General features: G+C 41.1%; 1 protein-coding gene across 1 annotated transcript; it reads right to left on the bottom strand.

Annotated features, from left to right (window-relative positions):
• Positions 1-885: 885 nt before the first annotated feature.
• bnip1b (BCL2 interacting protein 1b) lies at positions 886-13,595 on the bottom strand. Its single transcript, XM_035433810.1, has 6 exons — positions 13,477-13,595; positions 8,819-8,911; positions 7,589-7,680; positions 6,950-7,054; positions 4,421-4,539; positions 886-3,866 (listed from the first exon to the last, which is right to left on the bottom strand). Exons 1-6 carry the CDS (start codon positions 13,558-13,560, stop codon positions 3,670-3,672), a joined length of 690 nt encoding a protein of 229 aa, XP_035289701.1. The 5' UTR covers positions 13,561-13,595; the 3' UTR covers positions 886-3,669.
• Positions 13,596-14,999: the final 1,404 nt, after the last annotated feature.

The raw sequence follows: 14,999 nt of genomic DNA, 5'->3' as shown, positions 1-14,999 counted from the left end.
TATTTTGGCTAGAACGCAACAGCGGGGCCAGCCCTACAAACGCGAATGTCTGTGACTGACAAAGTGAGTGACTGAGTGAGTGATGAAGTTACACCATTGGTCGGCCGAGTTATTAAGTCACACCACTTGGTCGACCGGATCACATGTGTTAGGTCCAGCCATATAGGCTACTAGGTTTTAACCTGGTCTTGTTCCTCTGAAACTTTAGCCCATAACAAAATCTCTTAGTAATGGTTTACTAAATCACTCAAATAAGTGAGTAGGCAGTTTTGTATATCGTAAGCTATATATATTATTTGAGTAAATTCGAGGCACTGTTTATAAACCTTCAGAGTGCGACGCATATAGCGTATAGACGCAAGTGATCATAATTCCACATCACTGACACTTTCCAGAACATTTTGATGCACGAAAAACACGTGCATCAAAACTGAAAAACAATGCCCTTATAGCCTACTATCAAAATGAGTATGTTTTCAGTTTCCTAATCAAAATTCTGCTCATTTCAAAACTTGCCAGACAAAATATTTCACGGGAGATAAAAATGTGCTCAATGGTTAGCTTGAAAGGAAGATATTTTAGAACGTTGTGTTCGCGCTGTCTAAAAAACCACGCGGCAGAGAAAGTCGCAACAGAAAAGCCATATTGTCAAGGTTTTCAGGGTATTATACGAAAAAAAATATAGGGTACATTTTTCTACACATCTCCGACAATTTTGCTAATACCACGTTGCCCAGTTTCACCGGCCGGCTACCAGAAAGCCTTATGGTGCCACCTGCTGCACCTGCCTAAATTCGTTCATGACAGAGGAAAACCATCGCAGACAGACAGACAGACACACACACACTACAATCTTAATGGAATTTGAAACACACATAAACAATACTAGTTGAATCAATATTTTTTTACTCGGTTTATGTACATTATATAACATTTACACAATCCTGCAATAGGAAAGAAGACTAAAACAGCTCCTGAGAAATTACACTACTTAAGACAGTGAAGAGAACTGATCTTATAGGAAACTCTGCATATAGCCCACAAGTGGCTAATCAGGGGCTAACCCTGTGCAATTTCCAAAATGTATCCACATGAGGCACTGAAAGGTCTAAATACTTCAAATACATTCTATTAGTAAAGACAACATACATGTTCTGAATGTAAATTACAAATTACCAAGTATACATTAAGTTCGACAACTTGCTGTAACGATTAGGCATCTACTGTTCCGAAATTTAGATGTCACAGTTATTTATAGCCAGCGTCAGTCTTGTTAATTCTGGATATACAGGCACCTGTTTACATCACACTGCATTTTCTGGCAGACAAGCTCTGAAGCACGTCCCGAAACTAGGAGGCGTAATTTTTAGGTAAGGCCGTTTGGCATTAATTCAAGAGTGCCTTAAAATGGCATCCCCAAATAACCGGAACAAAGAGAAAAGGCCGAGGAAAGAACATTTGTTTTTAACCGAGGGAAAATGGACGCGGTCTAATGGCCTTTCACGGTCATCCGAGAGCTGGATTAAGTCTGTCGTGTCTCGTGGCCGCATCTAACGGTCCAATGCCAGAACAATTTAAAAGACTATTGGCTGCTATAAGGGCATACAGACCACTAATGGTCTTCCCGCAAAATAGTTTCAGTTTACAGCCGGGCCGTGTAATGAACACACTGCCAACTGTATACCACTCGGCCCGAGTATTTTCAATGAAGCATTCGGTACGGCAAGCACATGTACACGACAAAGCGCTATACATGTTACATACCGAACGAGGTAGAGAATTTTCTGTCAATTACAAATATTACCGGACAGCCAAACATCAATAGCGATTAAAAGGGGAAAAACGCACATATGAATAAAGCGCAATTGAACCCCACTGTGCTTCTCCACTCTGGTTTATCAGAAGAAAGCCATTTAGCAGAATTAGTATTGGCGTAGAATGTGGCGGCAGACTCACGTTTTGAGCACAGAATGGCTGCAAGTACCTCAGACAGCGAGGTCAGACGCTGGGCTACAGCTATCTGATGCGCACGAGATCCCGTTATAATCGTCCTGTCACGCAAGCTGGATCAGTGCCAAACACAGAGGCCCAGATTAGATTGGGGCCTGAGTCCCCCCCACCCACCCAGAGTAATACATTTAAGCAAAGGTTACATATTTCTATATTTTATGTGTTACCGTTCAAATATTTGCAGTCATTACAGACATATCAAAACGCCAAAATAATATACCGGGGGTGGGATGGGATGGGAATCGGGATCCAATACTTGCTTGATTTTGGAACTCAGATGTTAAGAAAATGCACCATAACGGTTGCAACAGAGCCACTGGCAGGCAGGTGTGGCTTAGGTTAGTCCTACTCCTAAAAAAAAAAAGAAATTGAGTTGTTCTTGCAGAATTTTGGCTTCTAGAAAAACCAATTTAACATGTACTCCATCGAGAAAATACACAGAAAGCCAATGTCTCTTTTCCTGTGAGTAGAAGTAGACAGAAGATAGTGGAAAAAAATGTGAAGCACCATATAACTAACCGGAACAGAGACAGAACAGGCTGTCATGCTCTGAAGTTCATTCTGAGGTTGCCATCTTCAAGTATGGCACCAACTCCCATTTGGTACTGGCTCACAGACAGTCAGGATATGGTTGAAGTCTCATATGAAATGAGAGATTTTCTTTTTGTTCTTTCCAGAACCAGAAGTGACTGGCCAATTACTAGAAGTCACCTTCCAATCTAATCCTTTATTATCTTATACAGTCCATACATGTTCTGCTCTGGAAGTTCCCTTTAAACCCAGTTTACCTGGGTGGTGTGGGGCTAGAGTACCCTCCTGCAGACCAAGGCATGTCAGACTAATGACAGATAAAGATCAGCGTCACAGATGAATAACCTATAGGCCTCAGCCTGCAACGGTAGTCTCCCCCTTTCTCCAAATGTTTAATTTCCTAGCCGTATTAATCAGCAAGTTCAGCTGTCGACTGAGGAAAGTGCAGTCACTGGGCATTGACCACCGACTTGGGCTCGAGTACGAGAGTCTGAGGAAGACGCTTCACGTGCAGCTCCACTGGCGGACCTGCTGGCCCCCGGTCGACCAGCAGGGGTCGCTGGTGTGCGAGGAGGCGCTGTTAGGGCCTCCGTTTCCAGGGTGTGGTTAAGCAGCAGTTGGGCATCGCCCTACAGGGCTACAGGCGACTGTCGGCACTGGCGCAGCCCGGATTTAATACCTGACGCACTAGGACAGTTCCTTAAAAGGATCAGCCACCCAGCATCCTCTTAAATTCATATTCTTAAAAGCACACATTTTGTTTCAAACTGCAAAGCTTTCTGTGAAAAAAAGCCTTCACATACAATATGCCTAAAAAGACATGTACTTTTTAAAATGTTTTTTTGTTGTTGTTGTTGTTACGTTTCTTTGGTTGGCTTCTGCAAACCGTTTGTTCTTTAAGCTGTTTGAAATCACTGGTAAAAACGCCCCAACGTAAAATCCTCATCCTGTTTCAGAGGCTGAGGATAAAAAAGGAATGGCCTGACAGGTGAGCTCTTGATCTTTCCTTTTAACAGATTTTGAGCTTCGATCATAAACAATCCCCCCCCCCCCCACCCCTTCCAACGTTCCCACAGCTCGGAACTTCAAACAAAGTGTAGGGGACGGGACGGGATGGGACGAGGAATTCTACAGGAAGGGGAAGAGCCGTTTCTTCAGAATGTACAGGACAGTGGAGAGGAAGAGCGCCAGGGCCAGGAAGATCAGCAGCTTGTCTGTGAGCTCCCGCCGGTTGTACTTGGTGATCAGCCTCCTCCCAAGGTGAATAGTGCCCGTCATGGCCTTGAACTCTTCGTTGGTCTCCAGCACGGTCCTGGAGGACGTGGCTACAGGGCAGAAAATTCATGACTGACGCTTCAATGCTCTGACGCTTTCTTGCGCGTCTTGCATTGAGTGGGGACAGGAAGTTCAAGACAGGAAGAGCAAGATGCTGAGAGTCTGTCTGGACAGGGAAGCTTCTTAATTTCAATGTACTTCATAAGGGTATTATCTCAAGTGAAACTGACAGTGAGGAAAAAGAGAGGCATCTTAAGCAACACTATTTATGTCCCAATACGCGTTTATAAAGGCAAAAGAACCAAATGTGAGTAGTTCAGGTTCCAGTGTTGCCTGGTCTGTAAAGTTTTTGCAGACACCAGAGGACATGCATTCTAAAACGCATAATCAATTTTCTTAGATACAACCACTTGGCACCCTTGAAGAAGCACCAAAAAAGCAGACAGACATGAAGCTCCTTGGAATGACATACAGGAAAACCACCAATCAAACTCCAACCTGCCCCTAACAGACTTCACCATCCACCAATCAACATCTAGCCTGACCCAGGAGGCTTCATAAACCAGCAACCACATCCAACCAGACCCCAGGAGACTCCACCTACCCAGAGTGCTGATGGCCTCCTCGCTCTGCTCAACCTGCTGTGACATCATCCTGCTGATGCTCATCAGACTCTCAGTGATGTCACTGGATGTTTGCGCCAGGCTTTCCTTGGTTGTCTTTCTGTGATTGGGGCAAACAGTGGCTGCATTAGTGTTCATCATAAGGGAGGCTATGCATGCTCATGGTTGATCTCAAGCTTATAACAGCGTGGTTATGACAAACAAACTGTTAGAGAACAGGAAGCTAATTTTTTTTTAAATTATCTTCTTTTTTTTTTTACATGAAGCTATTTTCTTCTGTTTTGGCACTAAAGTGGCTACATCAGACTGCCCTAAACCTCTTTTAACAATTGAAGCGTTTTTTTTTTTTTTTCAACATACTAAGTCAGTATTCTAGAACTTTTTTTCAGTTACCAGTAGTGATTGTTACATCAGCATTAGAACGCTCATTTAAGAAACTTCTAATCACATATATCTTACACCTTAAAGGGTTAATAAACTCACATTTTCTAATGGTTCCCCTCACTACCCATGTTGCTCCAGAATTAATGAGTCATGGTGTTAATAAATTCTGAGGACGAAATGCTTCATGGCCAGTGGAAAAATGTTAAACACACATTGCAAAAAAAAACAGTGTGACTGTTTAAAATATGCACAGTCATGCCACATGTTGACAGTAGCTTTTAAAGCCAAAACACAAATTGCACAGGAAGCACAAAATAGCAGGACTATGATGAAACTGAGTACATTTACTGCATGTGCTGCATTACTGTGCTATTATGGCATCCGAAGTGAGGTCAAAGGAACAGTATGTGGAAATGGTACGTTAGAGGGACAGTTAATTCAAAAATTGAAAAAAAACAAGTAATTATCAGTGTCAACGTCATTTTAAAACACAGTTTCAACGCTGTTTTAACAATGTTGACACTGCGCCCCAAAATACTGCTGTGCTTCTATTGAGACTTTGTGCAGACACACACGGTTGGCGTACTTCAGTAGAAAGTAGCATTCACTGAAACTGCACAGCAATGTCTGTGGGTTTTTGTGAGTAACCGTGTAATTATATATTTAGAAAGAGACGTTGCTGTTGAGTTTTTCATATGTAAATTTCTGCCACTTTGAGCACCACAAAAACATATCTGTATCAGGGTGAGCTGATACAGCTACCATTTCTATCAAAAGTGGTAGAAAAAATAGTGGTAAACCAACTTCAAGAATATCTCAATGGAAATGTTGGAGAAGTTTCAATCTGACTTCCGTTCTGGGCATAGCACTGAGACTGCTTTGATAAGGGTCAGCAATGACCTTCTGTGATGAGCTGATACTGGGCAGCTATCTATTTTAGTTCTTTTGGATCTCTCAGCTGCTTTTGATACCGTTGATCACAGTATCTTACTGGAGAGAATGCACACCCATACAGGGATTGGAGGCACTTCCCTTGAGTGGTTTTACTCCTATTTGTCAAACCGCCAACAATTTGTTTGTTAGGGTGATTCATGCTCTGAAAGGGGTGATGTGAGGTGTGGTGACCCACAGAGATCTGTGCTCGGGCCTCTGTTGTTCAGCCTGTATATGCTCCCCCTTTCTGCCATTACTGAGAAGTTCAACCTTGGATTTCATTGTTACACTGATGACACACAAATATACTGCTCACTTCCCATGAAACCAGAGATGGAAGTTGCTGCTTTGTCTCAGTGTCTCAATGAAATCCAGGCATGGCAACAAACTGCCTTAAATGGTAAATGGTAAATGGACTGCATTTATATAGCGCTTTTATCCAAAGCGCTTTACAATTAATGCCTCTCATTCGCCAGAGCAGTTAGGGGTTAGGTGTCTTGCTCAAGGACACTTCGACACGCCCAGGCTGGGGTTTGAACCGGCAACCCTCCAACTGCCAGACAATCGCTCTTACCTCCTGAGCCATGTCGCCCCATAAACTTAAACCTTAAACTTAACTCCAAAAAGACAGAAGTCCCCATGTTCAGATGTGCCATTTGATGGCCATTCTTTTAAACCATCAAAAACCATAAAAAATCTGGGAGTCATAATGGATCCTGAGCTTTGCCTGGATGCCCACATTAACTTGGTAAACTCGGTAGTCAAGACATCCTACTTCCACCTGCGTAATATTGTGAAATTGAGACCAATCCTGTCTAAGGAAGATTCCGAAATGCTGGTTCATACCTTTATAATATCTAGGCTTGATTATTGCAATGCTTTGTTTACTGGCCTACCAGACTCTGTTATAGCGACTTCAATTAGTACAAAATGCAGCAGCCAGAGTACTTTCCCACACACGCTGCTCAGAGAATATCACTCCTGTTCTTAAATCATTGCATTGGCTCCCTGTTAAATCCAAGGTTGAATTTAAAGTGTTGCTAACTACTTACAAAGCATTGCATGGCTTTGGACCTTCATATTTGCAGGATTTGCAAATCTATCTGAATGAATAGATACTGCTCTGGGTAAGTGGAAACAAATCTTAAGTTCACTTTCTGAGGATGTCAACTAAACAGTTCAGCCCTCCTTACCGCTGTCTCACTGAAGCATCTCCACCCAGGAGGAGTTCATCTTTCTCCACTCTGTCAATGGACATCTTACAGGCCAGGTTAGCCTTCCTCCATGCCATCTGGTTACTGTAACCATCAGGGACAACACCGTCAACAGGAAAGAAAGCAGAACTACACAAACACACAGTTTGGACATTCACCAGAAATGACACGTGGTGCTGAGGTGTAAAAGCAGTGTAAATACGTTAGCTCATGTCAACAACTAGCTACTTCCTTAAAAGCCAAGACAGTTCACAATCTACAGGAATGAATGCCAGCTGTAGATCTAGATTTGATGGGACAGCCAGCTAACAACAGTGCCAGAACTCTCCTGTGCTGCTGTGTGGACAGTGTGATGTAATGTTTACTTGACAATGAACAGAACAGTTGCATACATGCATTTCCGACACATATGGACATATGGATTTTTGTTGCAGGCATTCAATTGAATGCTCCATCTTGAAAAAGAAGATGACAAAGACTAAGACTAAGACGAAGAAGAAGATGCTTTTCACAATAAGAGAAGACTTTCTGATTCCCATTAGGTATTCCCTGATGATGTCAGGAGTATTTAAATCATTTGCCTGGTCACATGCCCACACCGACCCCTCAAACTCTTACCTCAGCATCTGCTTACGGTGGCTCTCTGTCTCGCTCAGGATGGCGAGCTTGTCTGTCTCCTTGTCCTGCTCCTTACCAATCTGCTCTAGGTTCTGTCAGGCAGAACACTGTTAGTAGGAATCATTCCACACAGGTTTATCACAGCCTTCCCGAAAGAACTATCTAATACTATAATTAATATAAAAATACACAATGCAGCTAAAACATAACACGGTCAGCTTTAAAGGAAGTCATTATATGTCAAACAGCTAAAGATCTGATGAGTCCCACTGACCTAATAACAGAAAAATTCTTTCACATGCTAGGACAAACCATACCTTTAGCTTTGCAAAATTCAATGCAGAGTAATCTTTTGCACATATGCAAGATTACATCCTGGGAGTTTTCCCATGGAATTATGGGAAATTCTTTTGTTTTGCTCCCGTCTTAGCTTGGAATGCCTAATTGCAACTGCATGCTTCCCATGACTGCTACAACATTATGTCAACCCGAGAAGGCAGCACAAGACCATGGGCTTCCTTCTTCAATCAGTACATATGTGCGGTCTTTACAACTCTTCTTCTATGCTGGAAGGCAGTCAGGTGATGCTGTGGAATTAATTCATTCCTTCTCCCGGATGCACTAATACCAAACCCTCACAGACATAAGCATGAAGCACTCCTACACACAAGGGTGCAGCTAAGAGAGTATAACTGGGAAAGCTTTGCTGTGCACTAGCAGGTCCAGGGGGGCCCCTAGAGGTGGGGTGTGTATGTAGATATATCTGTGTGTGTGTGTGTGTGTGCGTGTGTGCATGTGTGTACAAGGGGCCTCGCTCATATTTTCTTCCCTGCACAAATGACTTTTAGATCTGTCCCAGAGCAAACGTGAAATTCTCAGAACTTGCACATATATATAAACAAATGCTAACACACACACAAAACATTTCCTGTATGTAAGCAAGCGTGCACTCTGCATTTGATAGTGTGTGAGGCAAAGTATGAATAAATTGCTACTTTACACTGAACCTTAAATTGGCAGTACAGTTCACAAGTGTATGCATACAATAGGTAATAGATTGATCACAGCAGTTGCTAAACAGCAATGAATACACTAACAGAAAAAACACTGATAGTGGCACTGTGGTCAAGTCAACACTGAAATAAAATAATAAAAAATAAATATGAAAATACATTTTTAAAAACTACCTAACTGATTGTTACAGGAACCAAACTATTCCTGGTGACTCACCTGAATCCGCAGTCGGAGCTGACCAAATTTCTCTTTAACTTTTGAGTTTAAATCCATCAGCTCGCTTTGAGGACCTGGACATTCTCTGATATCCTGGTTTGAAACAAAATGTATTCTGTTGTCAGCTGCAAGAAAGGTAATCAAACTCTACTATATAGCTAACTGAGTGGTCTACATTAGTTATCAATCGTTTTTCCACTTTTAATATTCCATCAAATTAACAACACTCGAACCGTTGTTCGTAGTGCTCTATTCCACATACAGTGTCTTCGGAAAGTATTCAGACCCATTCACTTTTTCCACATGTTGTTACGTTATAAGCTTATTCTAAAATTGATTAAATTCATTTTTCTTCTCATCAATCTACATACAATACCCCCACAATGACAAAGCACAAACAGGTTTCTAGAAATTTTGGAAAATTCAAAAAAAAATTTTAAACTGTAATATCACATTTACATAAGTATTCAGACCCTTTGCTATGACACTCAAAATTGAGCTCAGGTGCATCCTGTTTCCATTGATCATACTTGACATGTTTCTACAACTTGATTGGAGTCCACCTGTGGTAAATTCAATTGATTGGACATGATTTGGAAAGGCACACGCCTGTCTATATAAGGTCCCACAGTTGACAGTGCATGTCAGAGAAAAAACCAAGCCATGAGGTCGAAGGAATTGTCCATAGACCTCTGAGACAGGATTGTGTTGAGGTACAGATCTAGGGAAGGGTACAAAAAAAAATTCTGCAGCATTGAAGGTCCCAAAGAACACAGAGGCCTCCCATCATTCTTAAATGTAAGAAGTTTGGAACCACCAGGAATCTCCCTGGAGCTGGCCACCTGGCCAAACTGAGCAATCGGGGGAGATGGAACTTGGTCAGGGAGGTAATCAAGAACCCGATAGCCACTCTGACAGAGCTCCAGAGTTCCTCTGTGGAGATGGGAGAACCTTCCAGAAGGACAACCATCTCTGCAGCACTCCACCAATCAGGCCTTTATGGTAGAGTGGCCAGATGGAAGTCACTCTTCAGTAAAAGGCACATGACAGCCTGCTTGGATGGAGTTTGCGAAAAGGGACCTAAAGGACTCTCAGACCATGAGAAACAAGATTCTCTGCTCTGATGAAACCAAGATTGAACTTACTGGCCACAATGCCAAGCGTCATGTCTGGAGAAAACCAGGCACCGCTCATCACCTGGCCAATACCATCCCTACGGTGAAGCATGGTAATGGCAGCATTATGCTGTGGGGATATTTTTCAGCGGCAGGAACTGGAAGACTTGTCAGGATCGAGGGAAAGATGCTAGATGTAGTTACATAATGAATTAATGTAACTGGTTATGTTACAGTAGAGAAACAGACTAACAGAGTAAATAGCCACGTGATTCTGGCTATACAAACACACGTAGTTATCAGAATATGTATAAGATATACTGTAACTAAATTAATAAACAAAATACTAGCCATAAATCGCTAGCTAACTACCTAGCTGCTTTATAATATGCAGCTGTGAGTGATGATATGTAATGGCTTTAAAAAAATAAAAAATTCATACTAGCATGTAAACAGGTAAGGCACTGGGCAGGCAAGCTAAAAAGAATACACAGCTAACAACGTTAGGTGACTTAGCCAGCCAGTTACGTTAGCTAGCTAACTAACGTTGTTAGCTAACGTTAGCCGTACTAATGTTACTGAGCTGCCTGGCATCAAGAATAATTATTTTGCTGACGTTACACTTCTAAATCTGATTTTAGTTCAGCACAATTAGCTGCATAGCCAGTATCATCAACCCTGTGTTGCCCTGCACAAACCTGAAGCTAGCTGCTCTGCAATCTCATCATTATTCTCCTGAATCTCCTCCTCAACAACCAGCCTCGATATTCTCTTTAAAAATCAGCAGATATCCATCGTGTCAGACAGTTCACTGACACTAACGTTACTGAACGAGAAATATTCTGACTCGTCTACAGAACTGTGCATAATGCATAGTCTATGAGCGGCGCTGTCAGTCTGTCACTCAGAACTCTGTGACTGAACTTTACTGTACCAGTGCTAGCCATCGAATCGTCTGATTGCAACCTACTGCGCCTACTAGTCGGTTAGGATACTTACTGCTCGATTTGAAGAGGGTGATTTGTTTATGTTAGGGCTCCATTAAATGGAATGATATTTGGTGCAGTATCTCTTTTTTTTCGGGTGTCAAATTATTATTATTTATTTATTTATTTGTGTCAAAGTGTCCGGGACTGGACGAAAAACATCCGGGGCTTCAGCCCCAGAAGCCCACCCCTAGCGACGCCACTGGTACTGACCTGACCAAAAGATCTTCATAATGTAGGCTACCCATTGGATAACCCTTCTAAGCTGACATTAACAGTTAAATGGCCGCAAAGCAAAAACGCACCGCAGTTGACCCGCGAGCGTAGAAGTGTGTTAACACAGCGACACAATTACATCCAGAAATACTATTTTTGGAAAAAAGCGCTATATTCTGTAACTGAATTTAGATCAAACCAACCATGCACAAAAATATAAAAACGCTCTTATAAACGATATGTTTATAATGCCGTCGGAGTGTTTAAAACCATAAAACCACCCCCTTAATAAAATTAAATAAAAACTGTAGGCTACTCGTTAACTTTAAATATAGGCCAACTAGTCTGATTGTGACAACTTTGTGATTTAACTGGCTCACGTTCTAGTTTATAAAACTCAGCAGTAACTTAAACATCCACTGAGCACTAGTGCCTTACTACTAGTTAAGTATTTTAGTATAAATTCTGCAGCCTACTTCAGAATACTTGGTGTACTAAATGTTGCAAAGTGTAATCTTAAGTATATTTTCCTGATGTGTAGGCTATACTTGTTCAAAAGTGAACTAAGTAGACTTTCTTATTTTAAGAAAGAATGCTACATTAGTGTGCTTACAAAACTTTATGGGCCTCCTTTTGGCTGGCATGACAGCTACCCAGAGGATGATCGCATGCCATTGGAAACCACCACATTCGCTGGAGATGGGGGAATGGCTTCCTGCATTTTTAGAAATACGTCACTCAGAATTAGCTGCTGCAAGAATGCAGAGTAAAAGCAGTTAACCTGCTGTATCGGGACCTTGCAACAGGGGAAATTAAGAGATTAATACAATAGTTAGCTTATGCTGGAATGTGTGTGTGTGTGTGCGTGTGTATGTGTGTGTGTGTGCGTGCACGTCCGTCCGGGTGTACATGCACAGTTGTATATTCATATGTATGTACGTATGTGTGTGTCTAACATGATTTGTCTGTTTTCTTTTTGTTGTTGTATCTGCTATTCTATTTCCAACTCTTAATTCCTGGTGATGTTTTTGAAAATAGAAAATAAATTTAAAAAACTGATCAAAAAAAAAAAAACTTTATGTGGTCCATCTCGTCAAAGTTCCTTTATTCAAGTAGTAGGATGATAGAACAGCACCTTATTCCCAAATTCCCCTCCTCTGTCGGTGAGAATTCTTTTAAGAGCTCCAATCATATTGAAAAATTCCACAATGCATTACGCTACATCCTCTGCTTGGTTAGACTTTAGTGGATATGCCTCGACCCACTTCGTTTTGTGGTCAACCATGAGGCATGTGTACATATTGCCTTTTGGAGTTGCCATCAGTTTCCCAGCAAGATCCATCCCAACCAGTACAAATAGTTCAGTCACCTGAGCAGTTACAAAAGATTTAGGAGTGGACAATGACATAATGTTATGTACAGAGAGAGATGATACATGAAGCTTTGAACTGGGATGTATTTTGTGTTGTCTCTGGCACTGAGGGGAGTTCAGGAATAAGGAGCTCTCCTATTTCCATTAATTTAAAATAATTTCTCAATAATAACATGTTAGCCTGTGCAGTCATGAACCCAAAGTGAACCCCTCACTTTTCTTATGTCCTAACTATGGATACACCCCTGAATTATGCTTGAACAATTTCCAACTTTTAGTACATGAAGTATACTCATGTAGGCTCCAGAAAAATTATACAAAATTACAGAACTAGGAGGCTATTAAGCCATGTTCTGATTGGATGTTTAAGTTACTTTTGAGTTTTATTAACTAAACGTGAGCCAGTTTAGTCCCACAGTTGTTAAAGTCAGGCTAGTGGGTCTATATTTAAAGTTCCCATGTAGCCTACACTTTTTCTTTTCCCTTTTTTTCTAAGGGGGTGCAGCGCTATATGGTTTGAAACACTCCTCACTATGATGGTACCATAAACAGATTGAGCGTGACTGACGAATGTTTTTTATTTTATTTTAATTTTTAAAAAATGCATAGTAGGTTTGATCTCGCCTAAATGCATTTACAACACATATCCTTTCCCCCAACGCTAGTATTTCTCGATGCAATTGTGTTGCCGTGTTAACACATTTCTACGCTTGCGGGTCAGGCACTTTTCACGGTAAGAAGAAAACGACGGAAACAACGATGTTTACCCCGTAGCCACATCTGTTCAAAATGTAAACAAGTAAGGCATTCTTCACGGTCGGGGAAAAATTTATGACAACGTCAGCAATCTAGCTATACCGGCGCGCTTGAAAACCAAACCAACAAAATACGTGCGCTCAAGTATTGTTATCGTTTGGGCAAGAAACACTATTGACATAGAATTCCTATACACAATTTACCGATGCTCACCTGAATTAGAGCTTTTATTTCCAAGTCGTATTTAATTATTTCTTGCCCGCAAATTCGGACGTGTACATCCGAGGAGGCCGCCATTATTGTTTGGACTGTACGGCAAGCGACACGTCCAATTGATCCGCAAAAGCGTTAGTAAAGTAAGAAGCCCTAACATGACTTGATTCTGAAGGTAAAATTGCAGGAGCGGAATATTTTGGAGCTCACATGTAAACCTCGCTGCTGAACACACGTACAAATGTTGAAAGACACGTAGCCTACAAAATACTGTATGTTCGCAGTTTTATAATCTGTGTTTTCGCCTTATTGTTTGAATTTAACTGGCTGGTCTGCCATTACACTTGCATAGCAAATAAATGCAACCTTCCAGGCATAGATTCATATTATAGACGGCAGGTCTCGACGAGTCAGCTAAGCGGAGGTTTCGGTTCAGTTATTTTCTGCTTATTCAGGCTGCTGCAGAATCAGCTTCACGAACCATATAGGGAGAGACGGATAGTGGCCGAGGAACCGTTCAAACGGTCATCTTGTAACGGGAATGTGTCATAGAATTAAAATACCACTCAGTACGCTATAGAACTAGTCAATCATGTTGTAGGCCTACACATTTTTTCTGCTTAATTACGTAGCCTGCCATGTTCGAGGTGATGACCTAATGGTGTGCAAAACACAAGTAGGCTAAATCTTGATTTTTGTTAATATTGGTGAACTGCATAGACAAGAAGAGGATAAGGAGCAAAATTTACCAGAACCTGAAGCACATCTTTGCATAGTAAAATACCGGCTGATTTATCTGAACCCACAGGCTTACGTAGGCTACCTGTTAACGGTAGTGTCCCCTAAAAGAGCTTTATCTTAAAACGGAATGTTCTCATATGGACATTCAGAAAAGGTCAAAAGTAGTTCAAGCACTCATTTATGATTCAAAAGAATGGCATTCTGAATAGTTTTAAGGAAACATAATGCAATTCCTTTTCCTCTAATATTTCACAGTGTACTTGCTTTTCTAACTGACTGTGACAAAATGCTTCCTCTCAATTTCAATGGAACAATGAAACCAGATAAGCATGTTAAAGAATAAACACAGAAATGGTTTCTAAAGTTTATTTTTAATAATGAAATCAATTATAGAATTAGACATTTACAAGCAAATGTGGTACCAACTCCTGGTTGACACAATGCTGTGAAATAATTACAATGGTATTTGAAAAAAGTGATAAAATAAAAATACGAGGCACAATTACAAAATAAACACATTTTTCAAAATCGATTAAGATTTAGCCAGCTTGCTTTACCTCTGTACACACACAAGGCATAATCCTCACATTTCTACTCCGACAAATTGTGCCTCAGGAAAAAATAAAATAAAATAAACGTCAAAACATAAAAGCATAAACCCAGCACAACAGTTAAACAACATAAACATAAATAGCTGTTTAGATATTGTTTTGAACAGGCATATGTGAATTACAAAGATACTGTAGACCTGACTAATAGGATCAAGCTACTGTTAGTTTCAG

This window comes from Anguilla anguilla, chromosome 9 (genome assembly GCF_013347855.1).
Source record: "Anguilla anguilla isolate fAngAng1 chromosome 9, fAngAng1.pri, whole genome shotgun sequence".
In the NCBI taxonomy this organism is placed as follows: domain Eukaryota; kingdom Metazoa; phylum Chordata; class Actinopteri; order Anguilliformes; family Anguillidae; genus Anguilla; species Anguilla anguilla.
This window is presented reverse-complemented; position numbering and strand designations above follow the sequence as displayed.

Excerpts from the sequence above, each read along its gene's own strand:
- bnip1b (XM_035433810.1), bottom strand. The coding sequence starts at position 13,560 with ATGGCGGCCTCCTCGGATGTACACGTCCGAATTTGCGGGCAAGAAATA. Across the intron at positions 8,912-13,476 it reads AAATAAAAGCTCTAATTCAG|GATATCAGAGAATGTCCAGG; the intron begins GTGAGCATCGGT and ends GTTTCAAACCAG. Across the intron at positions 3,867-4,420 it reads GGAGGCCATCAGCACTCTGG|CCACGTCCTCCAGGACCGTG; the intron begins GTAGGTGGAGTC and ends TCTGCCCTGTAG.